Consider the following 22990-nt stretch of genomic DNA (forward strand, 5'->3'; position numbering starts at 1 on the left):
CTTAACTTTGCTGCTGCTTCTTCCTCTTCTTCCTTTGTCCATAACCTAAATTTTTTTCCAACATAGCAGGTGGTTTACTTTCCCTTCGACCCTTTTTCGTGGTCGCTTTTCCCCTCCCCTCTAGTAACTATCGTATTTGCCATTTGAGGCTGCAGAGACAAAAGAAAAATCAGAGTAGGGAAAGGTTTCTCTGTTTTTACCCGATTTCGCAGATTGAGCGGCAGGTGGCCGTCCGTCTGTGTTTGCGTGTGCGGAAGGAGAGAGAGAGAGAGACGCTTCATAAGGGAGAAAGGAAACTGAAGGCTCGCGGCGGCTCTGCGGCGTTAGTTTCAAAGACATGATGCGCAGTTCTTCTTTTTGCAGGCGCCAAATACGCCCCTACTACAATCTTCCATCGAAGTCTGAGCATGGCCGAAAGATGACAGGATTTCTTACTCCGTACCGCCACTGGATGTGGAAGCAGAACGAACTGTGGCGCAATGTGCATGAGGCGCAGTTTGAGCACCTGCGACGTGTGTATAAACGTCAGTGGCTGGAGTCATTTCGCGTTAATGCAGATGAGTACATCTATAAGTACAACATAACGAAGGCTGCACAGCTGGCTCAGTGGGAGTGCGAGATGAAGGAGCAGGAAAAAAAACGAATAGAGGCGCGTCAGATGATGGACGGGCGTCAGGCACTGAAGAAGAAACACCTTGATCTGCTTCGTGAGTTCCATGAGCGGCAGTTCTTCTTTTGGTATGAGCGCGCCAGTGAGCGCCTGCAGAACATGAACCTCATTAATTACGTTCCTCACGCGCAACTTCGGGAGCACATTGACAAAGAGTTGGACAAGTATGTGGCGGGTAAGAACGAGCCCTATCCGCTAAATTTTGTTGGGCAAATGCCTTTCTTAGAAGATGGTGATGGCAATATCGTAGAGGTACCGGAGTCGTTACTGTCGAATCACATGGCAGAGCACCCTGACTCTACTGCAAAACCCCACGAACCGCACACGAGCAGCTCGATTTCGGAAGCTGCTGCTTTTGAAGAGCGAATGTTACGAGCGATGGTAAGTGCAAAGGAGGAGGATTTGAAAGAATGGTTGGGTGATGACTCCCGAGCGCTCTCCGAGACGATAGATGACATTTCAAGAGAGGAGGAAGAGCGTGAGGCGGACATCCGCGTGGCTCGGAGCATGGAAGAGACGGATGCGGAGCGCGAGGTAAGCCGCCGGGCGTACATTGAGCGAGGTAAAACTGGATCAAGGTCGATCTTCCGACCACCCACTGTTAGTGAAGGCGCTGGAGGCACACCGTCTGCACCTGCAGGAGATGCCAATACTCCTATGCGGCGGCGGAAGAAGGGGAAACTCGATCGAGTACACGCTTTACAGGCTCATCAGGATGAATTGCTGGCTAAGTTATCCTCTCAAGGGTTAAAGGAGGGAGTGGATGCCTCATCTGTACCGGAGCGTGGGAAAATCGTGCAAAGTAGAGGAAGGATTCGCGATAAGGCAGTGATTCCGACGCATGAAGTGTTGATGCAGAAACCTGAGCTTGCTGCGGGTAGCACACCGGGTGCACGCATACAGACGAAGGATATGGTGGACAAAATGTATCATAGGGGTAAATACAAGAAGAGTGGTAGCGGCGATAAATCTGACGGTGAGGATCTTTAAACACGGGTAGTGCTCAAGTGTCAAAAGTGAGGACGCTGGCGACCGTGTTGTGGTGTTTTACCCTCTGCACGTGTAAACATTCAAGCGAAGCGATTGTGAAGATGGTTGTCTGTTAGTAATTTCGTTGCGCTTTAGCATTTGTTTATTTCCGTGTTTACTTTTTTTTTCTTTTTTAAAAACTCTTATCTCTTTTGTTTTATTTTCTCATCCTTCCCCCCTGGAACCGACCGATTTACCTGTCGAATAAAGGACCCTAGGCTGCTCCGTTTTGCGGAGAGGAGAACGTCAATCACAGAAGAGGATACCATAACTAGACGCCAACGCACAGGGATAGTTGAATAAACAAAAAATAGACACGTAGCAGAAGGCTTTAAAGAGAGGAAGTGACTCCTCGAAATTGCCCCTATAAAGTACCAATGCTGACGAACTCTTCTGCCGTTACGACCTCGGGCGAAGGTGGTATGCGGAAATATCGGCTAGAGGTCGGTGTCAAACGGCTGACTGACCTCGTGGACATGAGTTCATCAGCTCGTATTGTTTTCTCGGTCCGTCTTCCCCACTTTCCGGAGATTTATATTCAGCCACAAGTGCGAGGTGGCGGAGCTGCTGTTGAGTTTTCTCCTGCAGGTGATCGCGTTCTTTCTGTAACGTATAATGCTTGTCATAGGGCCGAATTTAGCTTGAGCAACAGGGACTGCCGCACCATGTTCCCCACGCAATGTTGCTGCCGTTTGTACGATGAATCACTCTCCGAAGTTGCCATCGCAAGCTCCTCATTGACGTGGTTGTGCCCCTGTCCACTGGTAGAGCAGCAAGTTGCGAAAGAACTGCGATGTTCAAATTTTGAGATGCGTACGGTGGGTGGTAAAGTGATGGGTGTTGCAGAGATGACTTGTCGGGTTGTTCCGGTGGAATGCGCTGTCGTTGCACCCGTTTCACCTTCTCCAGTGGCCCCCGTCAATTCCACTCCTATCGCTTTAACCGGTTCATCAGATATTATTTCTATCGATGGTAAAGCGTACGTTATTCGTGTTATCATCGACAGCAGGATTTTCAAGCGAAAGGGGAAAAGGAAGGTTGGAACCACGCACCGCCATCGCTCAAATCGTAAAGAGCCACGTATTGGGGGACAACCCGCCCCCGCGATCGCGGCACCGCCAGCGCGAGAGGTATTGCGACCGGACGAAGGCGAGGTTTTGCCCCGAGAAGCGCTACGGGAAGTGAAGCAGGAGGGTCAGGACTTACATGCAAGTAGTCACATGCACGAAGGAGCAATGGAAGGGGTTCAGAAGGGTACCTTCCTTTACTTTCTGAAGTACGATGTGGCATACCAGATTCAGTCAAATTGCATGATGTTTTATACTACCTTGAAGCGCGAGTTCGCTACCTTAGATGAGTTCACCATAGACGACAAGGCAAGAAATGACGCCGATAGAATTGAACGCCTTGCTCAGAATGTACTGAGGTTGTCAAACATCGTACTTCAACTTGCGACCCAGTTCGTTACTTCAGCAGGATTCAGCAAAGCCGAAATAACTGTGAGAGAAAACTGTGGTACTTCCGTAGAGAAGCTTCCTCCATCCAAAAAGGGAAGCGTTGCCGACTTTATTGTTAACAAAGTATTGTATCAGTTGCAAACTGTAGGGGCAAATCTTTATCATATAGCCCTGGCGTATCCTAAACCGTTGGTGGTTTCGCTTTCTTCATTGACCCCTCAACATACAAAATTCATGAAGGACCTGGCTATGGACATCAAATCGCTAACAAAACGGGTTAATATAATGGTGCAGTCGACTGTGAATGGAAACTTTGGTGTGAGGGGTGCATTCTCGAAAGTGGCTTCCACAACGACCAGGAGGTCTTCAAGAAGCTCAGGCGACGGTATCCCTGGCGGAAGGGAGCGGATAAAAGCAAATGAAGATGTCACACAGGGCCAGATAATCAATGAAAGTACCGCACCCAGAAGGAAACCTGGTATCGTTGCCACTGGGGAAGAAAAGGGGAGCGCGAATCCCCCTGAGGTAGAAACTAGTGGTGGTGCCAAAAAGAAAAAGGCCGATAGCAGTAACGACAGCAGTAGTACATTGAGCACTAGCCGAAGTCGCAGCGTTAGTACTGCTACTGCTAGTAGTAGTAGCCTCAGTGACTCAGGCAGCAGTGATCAGAGCATCGGTAGTTCCAGTAAGAGCAGCACTTCGTATACAGATTCGTTCACTACTACCCAATCAACTGGTGGTGGGAGCTCGACTGTGGAGAGCATTCCTTCAACGCGATCAAGTAAAAGGTTTCAGCCGACTGTCATTTATACTCCGGTTGTGCCAAACGTCACATTGCAGCCTCAATCTTGCGGCGAAAAACCGGCTGCTGTCGCTCCTGGAGGGGTCCCCGTATCACTGCAGTCGATTCCGCTGGCGTTATCTGTGCCACCCTTCTCGTCTACTGTTGGCGTGCCCCAACCAGCTGTAGCTGTAAGCTCTGGAAACCCTTTGCCAACGTCCACCGCGTCTGCCACCACGACAACCACCACAACGTCGGCAACAACAACAACTAGCACAACCAGTGTCACCGCAACTCAGTCACCAAGCCAGAGTGCAACGAGCATCCCTGCAGTGGCCCCAGTGGCTCTCGGCGCACCGCACACCAGTGGAGTCGCGACCACAGGTGGACTTGCGTTGAGCACAGCAGCGCCATCTGTGCCCATTCCTGTCGCCCCTGCTACTGTATTATCTGCCGGCACGTCAACAATGGCGGCAGCACTATCAGCAAATCATTCCGGCACCAGTGCTGCTGCAGCGTTGCCGGTGCCTCTGATAAGTCAGTTACCTATTGGGGTGTCTGCGTCGACTGAATCTGTTATGAACGTTGCCGCCTCGTCAATGAATTCGAGTATACCACTACCCACCCCTGTGGTACCTGTCATCAGGTCCCCTACAACGCCAACGGTTCAATTTCCTCCGTCACCAGGTTACAGTGCGAGGGGCGTCCCCACAGCGGTACCGGCACCACAAGCTGCTGATGCAAACGCCTCTTTGGCCGGGCCAAATTTGAGTTTTTCGATTCTACCCGTGCCCGTACCGAAGTCGCCTACTGCAATGCCGCAGCCACCGGCCCTGAGTTCAGCACATTTGGCTTCGCCGCCGCCGCTGCCGCCATCAGCCCGAGTGAGTGCAAGTGCTTCGCTGTCGTTATCCACACCCGGCAAAGGGGACAGTGTGTTTACGCCCTTACCGCTACCTTCGCTTCCGTCGGCGTCGCCGGTGTCGCCCAGTAGTACACCTGAAGGTGTACGGGGCGGTGCTCTCGTGGTGTAAAATTGGGGACATATGCATAGTTGTGCGTACCAGTTTTTGCTGGACACTTCTCCCCTACTACTTGGTGTTTATTGGGTGATATTATTATGAGGATGTCGCCGTGAGGGTGTCGTTATTGTTAGCTATAGATCGATTGTTACAAAAAAAAACATTTTCCTTTTTATTCTAATAGCTCTATTTTAGAGCGATAAATGCGTGCGGGCCGAAAGATTCACGTTTTCTTCCATGCAGGGTCTTCTCCGTGGCGCACTTCATTTGCAACAATGCTTATTCCCCTTGTCGTATATCTGTCGCCGTACGCGATTGTGTGGGCATGCCGTATATGTACAGATGAGTTTGTGTTCCCTCCTGGTTGTGGCGATGCTTTATCACCAAAGAAAAAAAAAGAGGGAACGATCAAAGCTAAAATTATTTCTTTTTACTACTTTTAAATAAATCTTTTACCTTTTCTTGCATTGTGCCGCAACAATTTTGGTAATACAGACGTTTTTAGGCGTGTGTGTGTCGGTGTGCGTTGGGCGAGGCCTTGAGAGGAGAGGACAGCACATGTCGAAATCGCTGCAGCGCGCTTTGGTATTCTCTGGCCAGGGGGCCCATCGTCGGGGAATGGCGACGGAATATCTACGCATTCCGGCAGTGGCTTGCCTGTGGGAGCGAATGAAGGGAAGTATGGAACAGAAATATGGCATCTCACTGCAAGACATTATAACGGAAAATCCTACTAGGTTGTACGTTTACAATGATGCATATGATGTGGCTGCCATATGTGAACGCAGTTGTCAGGATGGCGGAAGTGTGGTAGAATCGACTCCCAGGCAAAAATTGATTTCTCATCCTCAAGGGGTGTTGTCTTTAACTTCTTTGACGCAGCCGTGTATGCTAGCAGCGCACATGGTGTCACTGGAGTACCTCAAAGAAACCCGAGGTTACTCGGTGGAATCCTCCGAGGTTATAGCTGGTCACAGTTTAGGCGAGTTCTCCGCTCTTTGCGCCCTTGGATTGCTTTCGCCCGAGGTTGCCGTTGATCTTGTTTATAGACGCGGGGCCCTGATGGAGGATGCTGTAAAGCACAGTTCCCAAAGTAATGAGGGTCATCTTATGTTTGCCTGTAACCCACAACGGGCAAAACTATGCGTCGAAGATCCCGATCTTGCAGTCGATCAGCTTCACATATTTGTAGAGTTGATAGCTCGCAATCTCTCTACGACGGCATCGTTTATCGAAGTAGTAAACTATAACATCAGTTACGAGCAGTACGTTGTTGTCGGTGATCCAATAGCGTTGTCGGCACTTGGCAAATGCCTTGATCCACAATTCCGTGCCACTAGTTGCGGGTCGTCAGCTACCCTCGATAATATCGTCCGGACAGCTGTGTCTTCAGTCCTGCAAGACAAGCAAGAGGGGATAACTATGAACCCAAACACTGGTCCGGCACCAGATTTCGTGACTTCCTGTGCCCGAAAGTACGGTATTAGGTCAACGTTTCGACGCTTTCTGAGGGGTCCGGACGACGGCTATACCCCATCGTTAGAGGAACTTACACACCTAACGCTTCAGGAGGATGGGAGAAGCGGCCTTAAGAAGAAGTCCTGGTTTATTCCTCTGCCGCTGAGCATTCCTTTTCATAGTAGTCGGCTTCGCAGGGCAATGGATCTCTTCCTTCCCGTAGTTCGCGATGCATTACCCGACGAAGAGACAATGCGTTCTTTTTTTTGCATCCCACAGTGTGGTGGTAGTGATGAGGGACCGTCTTCGCGATGTGCCTCAGAGCCGAAGAAACCCGTTTGGCTAACTAACTTAACTGGCACGGCGTTTCGCCCCTTTGATGTCGACTTTCAGCGAGACGCACTGGACGCAATGCAGTCGATGAATGTTGGGGAGATCAGGCACAATGGACGGTACCACACTAATTTGGTCGAGTTAGCTTTTAAAAACGGCATGGACACTAGTAGTGTGCGTGACATGTGTGCGGCCGTGCTAGCAGCGCAGCTAGCCCATCCGGTGCAATGGATTGATGTGATGGATTCTGCTGTTTTTCAGCATGGTGTGCGCGAGGCCCATGAAATATCACCGGTAAGGACTGTTGCGGATATGTTCAAACGTACGGTTTTTCGAGGGAGGACATCAGACGCCTCGGTCGGAGAGGCGGCGTTGGATATAGTAACGCGCTGCCTGCCATCCGAGGAACGTTTCTTGTAGGTGGTGATTTTAATCAGAGTTTTCGCGATGGGTGGTACATTGGTTTCGTAGCCGTTGTTCGGTTATTGTTTCTTTTTGTTTACATCAGTCACCAACACAGTTGTATGAATGTAGCGTGTTAGTGACTACTTCCTCCTTCGTGTTCGAAGGTGTGGTGAGCTTTGTGCTTTTTCCCGTCTCCATCCTAACCTCTACCTGTCTGTGCATATACTTGTATTTTTTTTCCACTCAAATTCCTGATAAATAGTGCAGGTCTGTTTAGTTACCGTGGACATCTAACGCTTTACTGTCTCGTAGACGCGGCAGCTCGGGAAAACACTGCATCGGAACGTGACATAGTGAATGTTTAGGGTATACACTCGTCGACTGAGTAGCTTGGGGCCGTTCTGTGGGTCGAGGAAATGTCTGCTATGGTGGGGCTATAAAGAAGGAGACCTTCATAGGATTGCGCGTCAGAGGCCATGGTGGGAAAATGCGGCTATTTTTGCCGGGCTTCTTTGCTTTATTCAGGCATCCAGCATGTGTTATTACTTCGGCAACCGCTGGTATCAGGCGATTCGGCCCTCAGGCAACGATTTGTATATTAACAGAGCCATGGATACAAAAGTGTTTTCGAGGCCCGATCTGTCCGTAGCGGCCGTGCGGATGGTAATTCATCACGCCCTTTCAGGCGCTCAAACCCCGTTTGGAGTTCCCATGGTATATCCCGAGTATATGAAGCCTGAGGCAGAGGAGTTAATGGAGTTTATACTGCAGCTAAACCATGAACAGCCAATGTTTTCTATCCCCGATCTTTGGGCGCTGTTTTCGGCAAAAGCACTTGCCCGTTTGGGGGGGCCGAGTATTTCAGTTCATCGAGGGAGATCAGACCCACCCAACGATGTACCCGCTGACCAGTTGTTGATTTCCACTCCCTCTCTTGTACCGGAGTCTAAGCGAGACGTGCTTAACATGAAGCGGCTGCTTTCTCGTCAAGGGTTCGCAGTTGATGAAATTGTCGCCATGTTGGGTGGAATCCGTAATATTGGCTTTCACGAAAGTTCGGGGTTTCATACTACTGAGGAGGTGAAGCCCCAGATGCGCCGTCGACCGGGTGTCATGGGGCCAGAGGAAGATGTGTATCACATACCAGATACTCCGCAGAAGTGCACATTAGATCCATACGTGTTTGGAAGTGAGTATTTTGATCTCCTTCTAGATTACAACTGGAAACAGAATACTTCCCTTTTTCGCCGTAGTGGTCCTTTCCACTGCAGTGAGAACGATCGCAAGCGTGAAGTCCTGTTGTTGGATCCATTTTCAGAGCAGGCCATGGAACGTGAGCGTAAACGCCTTCAAGCCGAAGAGCGGGCTCGTGAGTCCGTGGAGCGAGCGGCACTGAAGAGACATCCCAGTTTTGATGAAACGACATCCATCACTGGGGGGCGCGACGGTGAGGCACAGCCCATAAGCGGCGTGATGAGTGAACTCAATGAAGATGAAGGGATCAACGTCAAGTCACTGGTTGAGGTACCCGAGTTTAAGAGCCCCTGCTCAAGCGTGTCAATGAGGGAGGTTGATGTACTATTATTGGACGACGCCCTGCTAACGGGTTGGATGCATCGATTCAGCGCTAACGAAATATTATTTTACGATGTATTCGGCACCGTTATGGAAAAAATTCAATGTCGCGGATACAACCTGAACTCGCTATATCTGCCTTAGCGTGAGGGTTTCGTTACCATCACCTCTTCTATTCTCTTCTCTGCATTTTTGTTTTTGTTCTATCGCCTCATTTTCTTTTCTTTTTACACATACCAAGACTTCGTTTTCTGCATCTTGTCGAAGTTCCCCTACTACACACTTTAATCTACCACGCAACAACCTTCTGGAAGATAGCTGTGCGAATAACTGCACATCAGTTTACTACCTAAAAAGAAATCAACAATGGTTGGGAATGATGGTAATGCTAAAACATAAGCTGAAGAAAGGAGATGTATATGGCGCAGCTATAAGGTCTCCGTGTGTGAAGACGATGCTTGCCGCACTTTTTCTTTTCTTCACTTTCTTTTCCTCTTGATTAATAAAATTTACCTTTTCAATTCCCCCAAAAATAACGAAATAATGTGTGATCGTGCAGCTTGTGGGTGAGGAAATCAGAACCTCCTCTAGTTAAATAAACAAATTCAAAAAGAATAGCTTCAGGCAAAATAAAGACAAGGGCCGATGGGGCAGCAGAAAAAAGATGCGGCTCAATCTGTAGCTGCCGTTGCTGCTCAGAATGTTGACAGTTACCTTCGCGGTGTGACGAGTCGAGCCCGAGTTCCTTCGGCAACTGGCGGAAGAGGTACGCGTCGTAGGCTGGCCTCCCAGGCAGAAGTCGCTGCAGCCAAGATCAAGGAGCAACCTAAGTCTCTTGATGACTTCGCTGACGCTGATAATGGTGATGATGAGTGGGAGGAAGTGATGTTACCCACCTCATTTACACCGTCTAGCAGCACAAAACCCGAGGTAAAGGTGAAAGATGAGAAAAATGGCATCGTGGAAACCCCAGAATTTGGTGCAACAGGACCGAACCCCGGACAGGGAAGTGTGAAGGCGGAGCTAGTGGATCTCACTGACGAGGAAAACAGACACAATAGGATATTGGCGAGTGTAACGCCAATGGGGGGTCAACAATCTTCCTCCCCCTCCTCCGGGCAATGGCGGCAGCGTGATCCCGCCTATGAGCAAATGCTTGAACAGCAACAACTTCTTGCCGCGAAGCGCCGCTCGGAACGCACAAAACGTGCTGTGGAAGAAATTTCAACCTTGTTATTTGCCTTGTTGCGGGGAAGGAAAATTGTGCAACAGGCGCGCCACCCAAAGTTAGTTCGTGGTCTTCTGCGCTTACATGTAGTTGAGGATGCGGCATCCAAGACGTACCCGCTTTTACGTGCCGTTCTTCAAGCGAAAGGTTTGTATGCAAAGGCGATGAATCCTGCTGTGAGTACCCCGTCCCTTGCACCTTGTTGGGTAACCGCTAATAAGGACAGTGTCAACAATTACACTTCTGCTTCTATTTCCGCGTTGCTTCGTGGTATAGAATGTGTTTTTGTACTGGATGGCGGTATAGAACATGCGGCTCTATCTAACTGGGCTGCTCCCATACAACCTGGGTATCTTTTTGAGCAGCTGCGTAAGTACCACTACTCCATTGGATCACCTGGGTGTAGAATCGTTCTCCCCCATAGTTTGTATATTTGCGCTGTGTTTCTTTCTCTCGCAGCTGTTTCTAATGTTTCCTGCCGTCTGGTGGTGGCGGTGGAACGAATGCGGCGGGGAGACATGTCGGAAAAAAGCGGGAGCGACGGAGGATCGCCGCCGAAAGAAGCAATGAGTTTGTTTGGTTCTGGAAAGAAGCGCAAACGAGGCGATGATGCTGGTGCGAAGCAAAATACTCCGAAAAGACTGCCATCTTCTTGCTTCTGGTTGGAAGTTTGGTGCCCGCAGCGGCAGTCGTACATTTCAGTTAATCCATGTGGGGGTTGCGCCACACTCTTTGCCGCTCCATACACCTTTTCTGTGGGCGGAGATGCGATTATGGACGTCACCCCCCGTTACTCCATTAAGTACAGCAGTGCTTTCACTCACAGGTTAGGCCGATGTGATAGGTATCGCCACATCTGGAAAGACCTTCAGTGGAACGATAACAGGGAGGCGTCTGAAGTCATCGTCGACTTGTTTCGCAGGGATGTTGGTAAATATACGGAGGCGCAGATGCAGAGGGAGAAGAAGCAGCTGCATTCCCTCACGTACGCGGAGGAGGTGCCGAAGACCCTCACGGCACTGCAGAAGCATCCGCTTTTCATTCTCGAAAATGGTCTCAGTCGGTACGAGGGCATATACCCCAAAGACAGCACCACCATGGTTGGCAGCGTTAAGGGCCATATTGTGTTCAAGCGCTCTGCAGTTGTGAGCCTTCGCAGTCGCGATGGTTGGCTGCGGGAGGGTCGCACGGTGTCCGGTGAAGAAGAACCATACAAAGTAATACCACCGCCACCCTCACGTCCCTTCTCGAAGTCGAGTGCTTTATTTGGTGTTTGGCAAACGAAACCATTCGCTCCGGAGCCGTTAGGTGAGGATGGTAGTATTCCCAAGCACGGCAATACGCAGTGGTATATTCTGTTGGATAAACCAGCACCAATCGGATTGGTGCATATGCAGCAACCGAATATTATTCGGGTGGCAAGGCGTATGAACATTGATTTTGGTATCGTTGTTACTGGATATAGGCGGCGGCGTTTGAATGAAGCGCGTTCCTCAGGATGGGAAGTGGTGACTGACGGTATCATTGTGAAGGAAACTAACACAGGAAGTCTTGTCAAGGCTTATGAGGAGTGGAAGCAATTAACGGAGGAACAGGAGGCAGCGAAAAGGAAGCAGAGGGCGTACCGGTGGTGGATGCATTTTGTGCAGCATAGACTGGCATACTTGCGTATTCGTCAGCAGTATTTGGAGGGAGCTACACATGGACATCTTTCCTCTCACTGACAAATTTCCACTGCATGCCACACTTTTATTCGCTAAGGGAAGGGGCACAGTTCCACATATCTTCATCAACCTGATTTGTACTTGAAACCCCTTATGTTATTGTTGTTGGCAGTTTTGTTTCCTTTTATCGCTTCATTTTGTCATTATATCACGTACAGCTCACATCGACGCTAGTGGGTATTTAAAGGAGGTAGTCACAGCAGAAACAGCAAGAGGTGTACATTGAAAAACATCGTCACGTTTCGACACCTTTATAACAACATGGATTCATCCCGATTTGTTTCGGGTTTAAAAATCACTTGTCAATTCCTCTTTTTTTTTTTAAAAAAACTCCGTTCTAGGTTTCTCTGCAAAAAAAAAAAGACCAGAATGGTGACACGCAACTTCCGTTGCTTTTCACCTTGCTTGTTGCCTACGCCTCTGTTCTTTTGTCCTGCTGAATTCTAAATACGACACGTTTTTTTTTTTTTTGCTCATCACCCGTACTCTCTCTTGTTTACTATTTTTGTTTCATCTAGGTAGGGGGAAAATCATAGAAGGAACGTGAGTTAGGGAGTGTATCCAGCACGGTACAACGAAAAGGAAAAAAAACAGAATAGAAACTCCGTGTCGTTTTTGGTTAGCGTAGACGCTCGTCGTTAGTGTAGGTGCGGGTACGAACCGCAATTGTTTTATTTTTCCCCTTATTGTTTCTCCGGAAAAGAATCACAAGCACATTCATATACAAAATTTTTGTCTATACTCCTTATTTCCGTTTAAACGCACTTTTTCTTTTTCGTTTTTCTAAAGAAGAAAGAAAAAAAAAAAGAGGTCCGTATGCGTTCAGCTGTTAATCTCGGCGGAGCCCCTCGCGTGCCTTCTCAGCGACTACCGGCCTTTGAAGGCGTATCCCCACGTATTGTAGCCCGTCAGGTGCCTGCCCATCGCGGCGAATACGTTTCACTTGTCTTACGACCCACATCTTTGAATGCACAACGTAATTCTCTTGTTGCCTCATGTGTCGTTACGGATGAATCCGTTGAGGTGATGGGTCTCCCAGCAGATGCGGAAGTCGCACAAGTGAATGAGTTTGTTTGTTACATAAACCCCAGTAGTGGGGAATTGGAGTATTATCAGCATGGGACATATAATGACGAATATGACGTGGATGTGTATCGCAAGCTGTTGGAGTTGTGCCCAAAGTTTCCAGCACTCTTTTAGATCCATACAGTTCCGTGTTCGACCTGTTTTTGTCCTGTGCAGTCTAAACCTGAACCGGCATTCATACATGGACGCTACCCATATTTACATTTTTCTTATTTACTTGTGCGGATGTTTGTGTGGGCGTGTGTATTTCTATTATTGCGCGCGTAAAATGTTCTTCCTTTTTTTTTTACTTTGTTTCCCTTCCATCCACGCTCCCTTTGTGTTTTATTATACCTCCTACTACATTTCTCCATTTGTTTCTCTTTGATGTCGCGATCATATAAGGCGTGTCGGCGTGTCCACCAGGAAGAAAGCTCAGGGAAAGGGAGAATATAAGAGCAAAAGAGTAAAAGGGGGATGTGAAAAGGAGAAAGAGCAAACAAAAAGTGATCATGAAACGAGTACTGAATCTTGCAGGAGCGTAAACTCGAGAAAAAAAAAATTGAAAATTTTTGTATTTGCCCTTTCCCCCTTTTTCTTTTCTGGAAATGTGTCATCTTTTTCTTTTTGTTGTATCTATTATTCTCCCTGTTTTGCGCAACCAAAAGAACTACAGAAATTTTTGAAACCATTGAAGTTAACAGAACACAGAAAAGCAGATTGAGCAAATAAAAAAGAGAGAAACATAAGGAAGAGAAGCGGGGCTCGAAAAGGACCAAAGCGGTTAGTGCATTTGGTAACGAATGATGGAAAAAGATTCTACCCCTGAGTGCTACATCGCGCTATTTATCTTTTTGTGCTGCAGTAGGTGGAAGGAGACCACCGAGTTAAGGGGGGAAAGTTTTTTTAAAAGTGTGAATGTGGGTGAATCGGGCAGGTGAATGGATGATGCAAGTATGAGAACAAACAGACAAAAAAAGTATGGAGAACTGACGGATAGTATGAAATATACTTTTCCAGCCACGAGTAGGTGGAAAGAAGTAACAAAGGGGGAAAAGAATGGTGAGGAATGTATATATATATATATATATATATATATATATATATATATTCTGCCGTTCCCTCTTCCTCCTCCCCGCGGGTGGCGTTGCCACGTCCTTTTTTCCTTGCTATATTCATGAAGGGGTGTAGTAGGCAGTAAGAAGGGGAAAGGACGTTTGTTTATATATACATACACATATACACATGTTCCGTATGCATGCTTCAATCTGGATGACCGTCCAATCAACCCTTTTCCTTTTTTTCTCTTTCTTTAATATCAATTACCTGTTAACCGACGTCAGGACCATTACGAAGGTGTTTGTTAACTGATTTACACGATACGGGATACCCCCGCATGCGTGTGAGCGCTGTAGAGGTCTCGGCGTGGAATTTAGTTGTTTAGCTCAATAATGAAGCATATGTTGCCGATAAGCAATTTGAATAAAGGAGTCTATGACCAAGGGAGTAAAGACCCCTACAACATGACTGAAACTTTGTGGTTGGAAATGGAGAAATATGAAACGAGACGCGGTTCTGGAACTACAGCTCTCAGTAGGACCAATACTGCGTTTTCCCCTCTTCCCACAAAACCCATCCCATTGTTTGTTATCCATCAATGGAGGAATTACGTATCCTTTTGTAGATGGACTATTGCACAGCGGATTGATTGGAGGGAGGTTTTTTCATACCTGTGCAACCCCAAAACTGAGTCAACAATGGAGACGAATGCTTTGCATAACAGTGGTGACGAGGGAATGAACGAGGTGCTGTATTCGAGGGATGGTTTGTTCTCCCTGAGAGGAGATTGTAGTAGCCGGGGTAGTAAATCATCATTTTCAGGTTATCTGGATCCCGTAAACCTTTCTTTTGAAAAATTAAAGCATGAACTGGTCATGGATTGTACAAGCCGTTTTGGAACCCTTCCCATTTGTGTGCATCAGCAGCGTCTCCTCCGGTGGACCAAAATGCTGATACAGTGCGTGGTGTGGCGGTTACGGTACGCATTTAATGTAGTGACGGAGGGGAAAGGGGGAGTTGCTGTATCTGATGCGGAGCTACAAAGCTACAGAGTTGTTCTTACGAGAGGGCGCGAGGTCTTTGGTGCTGGCCCGTATTTGCGTGAATTGTGCAAACTTCTGGATGCACACGGAGGCACACTGACTGATTCCCTAGATTTACCGACGATTAATAAATCTCCGAGGGCCCCACCTGTAAATGATGATCCCGTACTCAACATGACACTTACAATGGTATTCGACCAGACAACTGCCTGCCCCGGTGTTTCAACATATTTTATCCCGTCTTTGGCAGCTCGGAGCCTGGACGCACTGTGGGTGGATAAGTTGCACATACCTTGGGATATTTTGGACCCGAAGGATATGCCGGAGAAGGTTCGTACCCGGCTACTTGGACCCATGACCACAAACGAAACGGCTTATATAGATTTTTGTCCAGTGAAGAATCGTGTGCAAGGGCAACTCCATTCCACTACATTTCATTTGATGTTTGATGCTGAAGATGTACGCGAAGGTGTTAGCGAAGGAGAGGACACGTGCAGGCCTAGGATTGTGATGGCAATAAGTTCTCAGCGGGTGGAACTGCATCAACTGATCAGTGTAGTACGTTTGTTGGAAGCTGGAGGGTACGTCATGCTCACAAAAATTCGTCACTCCACTCATTTGGAGTGCTACCGTGTTCTTCCATTTCTTGGCGACTACATTACTTTGAGAAACATAGTGAATAACGCAATTCCGTGTACACTGGGATCAGTCGCGGTTGGAGGTCCCGCGGCTGCGGGTGCATTTCCGCATAGTTCCAATGTCTTGAAGATGGCAGATCTACTGTTATTTGGACTTAGCAACGCCACGAGAAACCTTTATGAGCATAGTATCGTTTGCTGTTTGCAAAAATACAGGAAGAGGGCAACCGATGGTCGGATGACCATTTGTATGCAGCCCCTGTCTCCAGGAGCGGAAACAGGTGTGGTTTCCACAACAGTCTCGAAACCTTGTATTTCTGTTCTTGAAACTGTTGTGGAGCCAACACTCGGCACGTTGCAACTTATGTTATCGAACGGGAGCTTAAAATCGAGTGGAGGGGAAGACTTCGGTCATTTTGTATTGGATATGCTCGTCACGGCTGTTAATAGCGCAATAGCTCGCGTGAGCAGGCAGATCAAGAGCAATTCTGGTACTGGAGGGCAGTTACGTAGTGACCACGCCCTGTTGAGAAGGTACATCAACATGCATCCGGCATCCACCCAACTCCAAGAAAGCAATATATCATAGTTGTGCTTATTTTCAACTTCCCTCCTTTCCCGATGGTAATGGATTTTGATCGGTTAACTGACCTGTGCGCATGTGTGCGCGCACCTTCTTTATTTGCAAGTAATTTTTCAAGGTGTTACCGACACCGTTCCGTTGTGCACCAGCATTGCTTTTTCTTTATGAAACCTGTCAGCTTACCTTCAATTCTTCGAGAAGTCTCTTTCACTACTGGTTTACGTGCTTACACCTACGCAAACACGCATATACATATATATATATATATATTTGAATGAATAGATGGCGATGCATCGGCTATGCGTGCGTGCGCGTCGGCCCACCCACGGTATGGTTCGTCTCATTGGGGGAATCTTTAGCAGTCACCGTTTGGTTTCCAATATTTCAACCCCCTACCGACCCTTGTCCGACCTCGAAAAGCAGGTTGAGCCCCTTGTACCGTTTACATTTACTGCACTCACCCAAATTGCCCATTCCGTTGATGAGGATCTAATGGAGCGAGTGGCTGAATTGGGTGGGCTGAGGAGTTTTCTAGTTAGTTGCCCCCAAACATTCCGTGTGGCAAAAGTTGGTGACGTCTATGTGGCGCGACGGCTCCGGAAATCTGTAGCGTTTCACAGCACTGTTTCTAAGGACGTGAAGCCCCGCCCTCAAAATAAAGAAGGCCATCACTCAAGGGCATTGTCGTGCGATCCGATACGGGCAGTGCCAGATGAAGTGTTTAAACTTATTCCTTCTTTCTTTGTTCCGCTGGACGCACTGCTTGACCGAATAAGGAAAGCGGGCTCTATCCAGGACGGAAGTAGCAACAGCCTTCTGAACGCGGGCGACACAGGAGACTTTGAGGACCTTGTTGCGCGGTTTGTGGAACAATGCAGCAACTACATTGACCTTGTTTTGTTGAAAGATACGAATGATGGGGGAGGGACTGTCCAACAACGTTACGTGCGGCTTCGACCCTCCGTCAGTCGGCAGTGCGATGATTTGCAAGTTTTCCCCAAGGATGAAAAGTGCGTTGCTCATAACATGGAGTCCTATGAGGTGGCTGAGTACGAGCAGCATCGAGCTGCTCGGCTCATTCCCATCGTTGAGAAATTTGTGTCCATCACACGGGATATGCGAGATAGTGCTGCGTTGTTGCTTCCAGCTGGACGGAGTTTAATCCACGTATTCGTATCGGCACCGCATCTCTTCGATGTGCGAGACAAACCGGAACTTTCCGTACGCTTTATACTTGATCCGCGTTTTCGTCCAAATTTGACTCTCACCCGCGAGGAAATCGAGAAGAAATTGGAGGAGGTTAACGATTCCCGTGGGTCCAGTGCGATGAGGCTTCCCATCAATCGTAAAAAGCGGCGCGCGCTGCAGAGGCAACTTCAGTTTATGATCAACCCCTTGCCTTTTTTTGATGAGAATGTCATTGCGCAAGCGTTATTTGACTTGTTGCCCATTGACGGACCGATTTCGACGTCCAACTTGTTTTCACTACTTTCCCGTGAGGCCCACCATTGTCTTCCAGCGCTACCCCACCGCATATTTACCAAATACAACCACATGTTTCGTACGGTTGAGGGTGAAACTGAACTTCTCGTCCAGCGTGCCGATCTCCCTTTGCCGGAGGAGCGAAACCTTTCAGAAATTAGTTCCGAAGAAATTGTTATGCAGCTGTACAACAACTTTCCCCGGAGGAGACATCCAATATGCGGGACGTGCGTGGAACGATGCAGCGTGGGTTTCCCGCAGTCTGTGCGGTTGCGACTTCGCCAGCTGGATGTATTGAATGATGTGCTTCGTCAGCAGCCGGATAAGGTGGAGGTGATGGATGGGTTGGATGAGGAACTGCTGAAGAACGGTGTACAATTCGCACAGCCGGGGAGGTTGCAGCTTTTTCGGTTTGTCGGAATCTATCAAGAGGAACTTATTAAGCGCTACGAAACGCTGTGTTTGAAACTTGGTCGCGACCCAAACAAAACCATGAAACTCTGCTAGAAAACAAGAAAAAGAAGGCTGAAAACACGGAAGGGGTGTTGGGAAGACTGCGGGCTTTTAAGAGGGGTTGTTGGAGGAGATTTGTGCAGCCGTTGCTTCAGGTCTCGGGTTGCGTGCACGCTACCATCCGTTGCCGTGTTTTGTTACTATTGAAGTGGTGATGGTATGCCGATGTTTGGCTCTGTCTTCTCATTACTTCAATGCTGCTATGAACGTGCTTTGTCACTTTCACTTTAGTTGTTGGTGCTGTGAGGAGCGGATACTCTGTGTAACGCTGCCTTTCATTTTCATTCCCTGTACAATTAAACTCTCTTTCTACTTTTTCTTCCTTTTATCTGCCCGTTCCTCTATTCGTGTGTGGGTACGGTTTCCTGTCACGAATATTGTTTGCTTCTGCTCATCCCAATACCTGCCGCTCCTTCACTTCTTCCCCTTCCCAGTTAAAGTAGTGTTGATTAAACATTATTTCACGTGCACTGGATGTTATTGATGGCCTCCCCTTTTCGGAACGCACATCTCCCGATGGTTTTCTTTGCCCCATTTTGCGTCAACATTTATTGCGAGTGATGAGAACATGGAACTATTGCACGTTTATATGATAAGGCAACTTGATGACTTACACACGCTTCACTAAATATCGTACGAGCGATTACTGATCACCACTTCTATTCTCCCTCTCTTTCACGAATGTATATGCACGAGGCAGTCGTGTGTAAAATCTCTCACCTCTGTTTTGTTTCTCACACACACTCTCTCTATACCCCAATTTGAGCGGTCACACACATTTCTGCATACATACGTACCTGGGCAGTGTGTGGGTTGATTGTTTTTTTTTTAAATTTTGTCTTGGCTCCTTCTGCCATTCCTTTATTTGCAGTGCGCACATCTCACAAGCCGGCGTAAGAGTCATTCCCCGTGGTCTTATCGTGTACCAGGGTAATGTAGTAACTACGGCAAGATATATGCATACAGCCGCATGTGTATGTATGCACATTGGAATGCGTATATCCATAGACATTACAGGTATGTGTGCTTGCATGTGTACGGCATGATGACGAAACAATTTTGCACGTCAGTTTGAATTAGCAAATGTGAAGATGAAATTGACACAGCTATTTTATGGGCTGTCCTGATCTCAGACAGACGTTTATAAGCGGACGTCTTCTCTCCTTTCTTTTCAAGGGCGGAGTGCTAAGGACATGTTGACTTATACAATAGTTTTCATGACTACCTTATTGGCCTCCCTTTCTTTCCCTCCCTCTGCCTTGTTCCTTTCACATGTAAACACAAGCATGTTTATGTTATCATATAAATTAGCACTTATATTTACTGTTTATGTGTGTTGATTTGTTATCCACTTCCGCTCTGTTGTTGTCGCTCCCTTCGTGACTGTTCTTTCCCTTTTCCCTTTTATGGGGGCTCATACTCTCTCATACACGAACCTTTTCCTCCTTGTATTTGTTGCTTAATATAATTCTGTTGCTCAAGGGGAAACGTAGGAAAGAAGTGGTGGATTGGTTTTTTTTTAAAAAAAGGGAATAGTGAGGTCTGCTCGCTATGTCTTTCGGTAGGTTATTGAAGCAGCAACGGTTGCCTGCTTGGCAGCTAAACCTCACCCCTAGGATCGTGTGCGTAATTCTTTGGACAATCGCTTTCATTTGCATCCCACTTGGTATTTTCGTGGAGTTCTGCAATAGAAACGCGAAGGAGGCCTCCTTTCGATACGATAATGAGCCAACAAAATGCACTGAAGAAACCTTTAGCTTAATTGGGGGGCAAGGCACTGGAAAAAGAACGGTTTGTGAGACACATTTTGAATTTGTTCTGGCTGAAACCTTGAGGCAGCCAGTGTATTTTTATTACGGCCTGACGAAAATGTATCAGAACCACCGGCGATACACCAACTCGCGAAGCGGTAAGCAACTGATGGGCGCTGATGTGCGTAGTGAAACGGACGCAAACCCATTTGTTATCCCAGGGGACACAATGGATAACACCAACAAGCCAATAGAGTTTGGAGGTAGAAACCATACTTATAAGGATTTCGTGTATGTACCGGTAGGCCTCGTCGCATGGTCCATGTTTAACGATACGTTTACGCTCTTTAGGAAGGAAAAGAATGGTTCCAACCCGGGTGAAGTGCTCATATGCAATGGAACGGATTTCTCCAGACATACCAATAAACCACTTCATCGATCTGTCTCACACAATCACTGCGACAAGAACGGTATTGCATGGGAATCTGATATTAAAAAGAAGTTTCTGGAACCGAAGTGGGACGGGTCAGGTCCCGTGTGGACGGCACCGCGCAGTGAGTATGGTAAACCCTCTATTGAGTCCAATGACACGTATTTTAACAATGGTTGGTACGCGGGTGAAGAGGGACACATGATACCAGTGGTCACAGATGAGGATTTCATGGTTTGGATGCGCGCTTCTCCCCTCCCAAATGTCCGTAAACTCTATCGCATCATCCGAACGGACCTTCGTGCCGGCAAATATGTCATGAAAATTCGCCAAAACTACAACACAAAGCCATACGGCGGCGAAAAATCGTTCATATTTTTGCAGCCCTCCATGTTGGGCGGGAAACTCACTTCGCTTTCCATCACTTACTTTGCTGTTGGTGGTTTGGCGTTAATATTCACTGTGCTAGTTTTATTCGCTAGTCATGTGTGGGGTCATCACTCCTTTGCGGTCGTGGAGCGATTGCTAACAAAATAATCGGTACATTAAGGCACCTTGTGTTTCAACGCTTGTTTCATTTTTTTCTTTATAAACTATGAAATTTGACAAAATACAGAGGGAACAATATCGCCAAAAGAGGAGAAAGGTCGAAAAGCTAACATCACGGAGAGTAAAAACGACCAGCGAAAGTATTAAAAAGGACGAGGAGAAGGACGTGATGGGTAAACTTCTCTTCCCACTTAGTTACCGCTTTTATTTCCCTTTTTTTTTATTTTTGCTTCCTTGGTATACATATACGCGTGTACGTAAACGTGTGTTTCTGCGCGTCTGTGGTGTGCCTTTGGATTTGCTGATATGAAATCGATTTTAACTTGTACGTGGAATTAAAGTTTGGCCCTATAAGACAGCTCCGGCGGAGGGAAGGAGGAACAGCATATGGGAGAATGTGAGGGAAGCGATGTTTTTGTTTGCGCGTGTTGTTGTTTTCCACCTGGTGACTGTTGTTTTGTCTATGTGTTTCAGTTGCAGGAGCTAGAATTGTGTGAGGCAGATGATAATTTGTGCTTACGCTCCCCAGCATAGACCCCTATACCCATTGGTCGCTCCCTCAAGTTGTTATTTCTATTATTTCTATTATTCCTTTTCTCCTTTGTTCCATATATTCCTTCCTTTTCCACTCTTTTTTTTTTAACTCCGCATACATATATACATGTCTGTATATGTGTATATATATAAATATATAAATATATACATATGTACTGTGTTAGCTATCTTTGTTTGTTTTTACGTTCTTGTTTTTCTGTGTTTCCCATTCTCATACTCCTGAGGCGTTTGTTTCGTCTGTTGCAGTGTGGTTTGTGCCAATACGCCTTTTTCATAGGTAGTCTCTTGTGGGGTCCCAATGGCTGTTTTTATTATTTTGCTACCTTTCTTTCCTTTTCAAAAAGAAAATATTATTAAAAGAGGAAAAAAACTCTCTATCATCTCCCGCTGAAGCCTCTAAGCTGCCGTCAGGTAGCCGCGCAAAAGGGCTTTCTGTATTTCAAATTTAAAGATTAATTATTTCCACTTTCCAACGGAACTATTTCGCCCTCTTTTGTTGTTGTTGTTGTTGTTTGCTTATACTTTTTCTACACTTTCTGTATTTCATTTAAAAATTTTTTTTTGGCACCGAGTCGATGGATTTAGATATCGTTGACGATGCGGAGGTATATGCCAATTCTCTTCGGGATGCACGCATAGAAATTATGAGAGGCATGAGCAGTACTGGAGACGGGAAACTGGGGGAGAATTGCCATCCATTTCTAAAGGAAGTTGTGGTGGATGGGAGGCGGCAAGCAGAACAGCAGGCTGCGGTATTAGCCGCCACGGAATTTTTTATTAATGAACTTCTCACGTGCCTTGAATGCGGTATGGTTCTGAATGGTGTAAAAGAAAGTGAAGCTACGCAATGGCGCGTGTGGTTTCGCATATTTTTGTCTCTCTACGAAGCGTCGCCAGCTCCAACGCAGGCGCAGTGGGAGCACGAGATGCGGTTACAGAATTGTGAAACTTACTTCGGCGAAACTCTTGACTCCGGTTCAGATAATAATGACTGGGATGAAGAAGACGATGGCTCCAATGTGGAATTCCACCTTAGAACATTGGTCACTCACTGCCTCGCGGCCGCTCGAACCTGGCGTAGGCAACGTTGTGAAGCGGGAAATACCGAGCTCATGGCAAAATTGCAGCGTGCTACGTCTATTATGTGCGCCTTCGTGGAACCGCATTCACTGGACTGGTAGTATTAACTTTTCATTATTTATTACGGGTCTTATCACTTATGTGACAGACGCTATTGTTAGCGCATGTTGCGATTTCAGATGAGTGACGCTCCAGTTGGCGAAGAGGTGCGTGTTATTTACTCCAACGTATACTGTTACCGTTGTTTATTACTCGTTGAGCACATTTGACGCGAACTGTTTCTGTGCAAAAATGCCTATCTCTCCTTTGTGCTCGACTGTTTTTTCTTCTTCCTTCTCACCGCACTTCGTCTGCTTGCTCCTTTCCTGCCTTGCTGCTGTTACACTTTTGTACTTCACTTTACGCAAGCGTTATGTTCCTTCCTCCTTACACTTTTAGTTTTCCTCTTTTTTCCCCCTTAAAAAAATCTGTTCCCTTATTTTCCACGCTTAATATACCGCCGTTAGTTTTTTTTTGCTTTGCAAATTTTGGCTAGTTTGGTTGGGTGATACCCCTGCCCG

The 22990-nt window shown here is 47.2% G+C and overlaps 13 protein-coding genes and 2 non-coding genes across 15 annotated transcripts, besides 4 other annotated features; 14 read left to right on the top strand and 1 right to left on the bottom strand.

Annotated features, from left to right (window-relative positions):
- Window positions 1-337: 337 nt before the first annotated feature.
- Tb09.211.3000 (hypothetical protein, conserved) lies at window positions 338-1660 on the top strand (the record flags this gene model as incomplete). The annotated part of the gene is made up of 1 exon (XM_822351.1): window positions 338-1660. The coding sequence occupies one exon, from the start codon at window positions 338-340 to the stop codon at window positions 1658-1660; it is 1323 nt and encodes a 440-aa protein (XP_827444.1).
- Window positions 1661-2076: 416 nt separating this feature from the next.
- Window positions 2077-4971, top strand: Tb09.211.3010 (hypothetical protein, conserved; the record flags this gene model as incomplete). Its single annotated transcript, XM_822352.1, has 1 exon — window positions 2077-4971. The coding sequence occupies one exon, from the start codon at window positions 2077-2079 to the stop codon at window positions 4969-4971; it is 2895 nt and encodes a 964-aa protein (XP_827445.1).
- A 546-nt stretch (window positions 4972-5517) lies between these two features.
- On the top strand, window positions 5518-7170 carry Tb09.211.3020 (acyl transferase-like protein; the record flags this gene model as incomplete). Its single annotated transcript, XM_822353.1, has 1 exon — window positions 5518-7170. One exon carries the CDS (start codon window positions 5518-5520, stop codon window positions 7168-7170), a length of 1653 nt encoding a protein of 550 aa, XP_827446.1.
- A 342-nt stretch (window positions 7171-7512) lies between these two features.
- On the top strand, window positions 7513-8874 carry Tb09.211.3030 (hypothetical protein, conserved; the record flags this gene model as incomplete). Its single annotated transcript, XM_822354.1, has 1 exon — window positions 7513-8874. One exon carries the CDS (start codon window positions 7513-7515, stop codon window positions 8872-8874), a length of 1362 nt encoding a protein of 453 aa, XP_827447.1.
- A 232-nt stretch (window positions 8875-9106) lies between these two features.
- On the top strand, window positions 9107-9229 carry Tb09.v1.0660 (hypothetical protein, unlikely; the record flags this gene model as incomplete). Its single annotated transcript, XM_024642673.1, has 1 exon — window positions 9107-9229. One exon carries the CDS (start codon window positions 9107-9109, stop codon window positions 9227-9229), a length of 123 nt encoding a protein of 40 aa, XP_024498458.1.
- A 146-nt stretch (window positions 9230-9375) lies between these two features.
- On the top strand, window positions 9376-11682 carry Tb09.211.3040 (DNA-repair protein, putative; the record flags this gene model as incomplete). Its single annotated transcript, XM_822356.1, has 1 exon — window positions 9376-11682. One exon carries the CDS (start codon window positions 9376-9378, stop codon window positions 11680-11682), a length of 2307 nt encoding a protein of 768 aa, XP_827449.1.
- An 816-nt stretch (window positions 11683-12498) lies between these two features.
- Window positions 12499-12882, top strand: Tb09.211.3050 (hypothetical protein, conserved; the record flags this gene model as incomplete). Its single annotated transcript, XM_822357.1, has 1 exon — window positions 12499-12882. One exon carries the CDS (start codon window positions 12499-12501, stop codon window positions 12880-12882), a length of 384 nt encoding a protein of 127 aa, XP_827450.1.
- Window positions 12883-12977: 95 nt separating this feature from the next.
- On the bottom strand, window positions 12978-13439 carry Tb09.211.3060 (hypothetical protein, unlikely; the record flags this gene model as incomplete). Its single annotated transcript, XM_822358.1, has 1 exon — window positions 12978-13439. One exon carries the CDS (start codon window positions 13437-13439, stop codon window positions 12978-12980), a length of 462 nt encoding a protein of 153 aa, XP_827451.1.
- Window positions 13440-13816: 377 nt separating this feature from the next.
- Window positions 13817-13858: a microsatellite.
- Window positions 13859-14198: 340 nt separating this feature from the next.
- Tb09.211.3070 (hypothetical protein, conserved) lies at window positions 14199-16076 on the top strand (the record flags this gene model as incomplete). The annotated part of the gene is made up of 1 exon (XM_822359.1): window positions 14199-16076. The coding sequence occupies one exon, from the start codon at window positions 14199-14201 to the stop codon at window positions 16074-16076; it is 1878 nt and encodes a 625-aa protein (XP_827452.1).
- Window positions 16077-16316: 240 nt separating this feature from the next.
- Window positions 16317-16340: a microsatellite.
- A 12-nt stretch (window positions 16341-16352) lies between these two features.
- Window positions 16353-18059, top strand: Tb09.211.3080 (hypothetical protein, conserved; the record flags this gene model as incomplete). Its single annotated transcript, XM_822360.1, has 1 exon — window positions 16353-18059. The coding sequence occupies one exon, from the start codon at window positions 16353-16355 to the stop codon at window positions 18057-18059; it is 1707 nt and encodes a 568-aa protein (XP_827453.1).
- Window positions 18060-18219: 160 nt separating this feature from the next.
- Tb09.211.3090 (hypothetical protein, unlikely) lies at window positions 18220-18549 on the top strand (the record flags this gene model as incomplete). The annotated part of the gene is made up of 1 exon (XM_822361.1): window positions 18220-18549. The coding sequence occupies one exon, from the start codon at window positions 18220-18222 to the stop codon at window positions 18547-18549; it is 330 nt and encodes a 109-aa protein (XP_827454.1).
- Window positions 18550-18618: 69 nt separating this feature from the next.
- On the top strand, window positions 18619-18718 carry Tb09_snoRNA_0077. The gene has a single exon (XR_002989751.1). It is a non-coding gene; the product is annotated as an uncharacterized ncRNA (small nucleolar RNA).
- Window positions 18719-19105: 387 nt separating this feature from the next.
- On the top strand, window positions 19106-19195 carry Tb09_snoRNA_0078. The gene has a single exon (XR_002989752.1). It is a non-coding gene; the product is annotated as an uncharacterized ncRNA (small nucleolar RNA).
- Window positions 19196-19616: 421 nt separating this feature from the next.
- Window positions 19617-20783, top strand: Tb09.211.3110 (hypothetical protein, conserved; the record flags this gene model as incomplete). The annotated part of the gene is made up of 1 exon (XM_822362.1): window positions 19617-20783. The coding sequence occupies one exon, from the start codon at window positions 19617-19619 to the stop codon at window positions 20781-20783; it is 1167 nt and encodes a 388-aa protein (XP_827455.1).
- A 661-nt stretch (window positions 20784-21444) lies between these two features.
- Window positions 21445-21505: a microsatellite.
- Window positions 21506-21843: 338 nt separating this feature from the next.
- Window positions 21844-21863: a microsatellite.
- Window positions 21864-21925: 62 nt separating this feature from the next.
- Window positions 21926-22531, top strand: Tb09.211.3120 (hypothetical protein, conserved; the record flags this gene model as incomplete). The annotated part of the gene is made up of 1 exon (XM_822363.1): window positions 21926-22531. The coding sequence occupies one exon, from the start codon at window positions 21926-21928 to the stop codon at window positions 22529-22531; it is 606 nt and encodes a 201-aa protein (XP_827456.1).
- Between the last annotated feature and the right edge of the window lie 459 nt (window positions 22532-22990).

Source organism: Trypanosoma brucei, chromosome 9 (genome assembly GCF_000002445.2).
Source record: "Trypanosoma brucei brucei TREU927 chromosome 9, whole genome shotgun sequence".
NCBI lineage: Eukaryota > Euglenozoa > Kinetoplastea > Trypanosomatida > Trypanosomatidae > Trypanosoma > Trypanosoma brucei.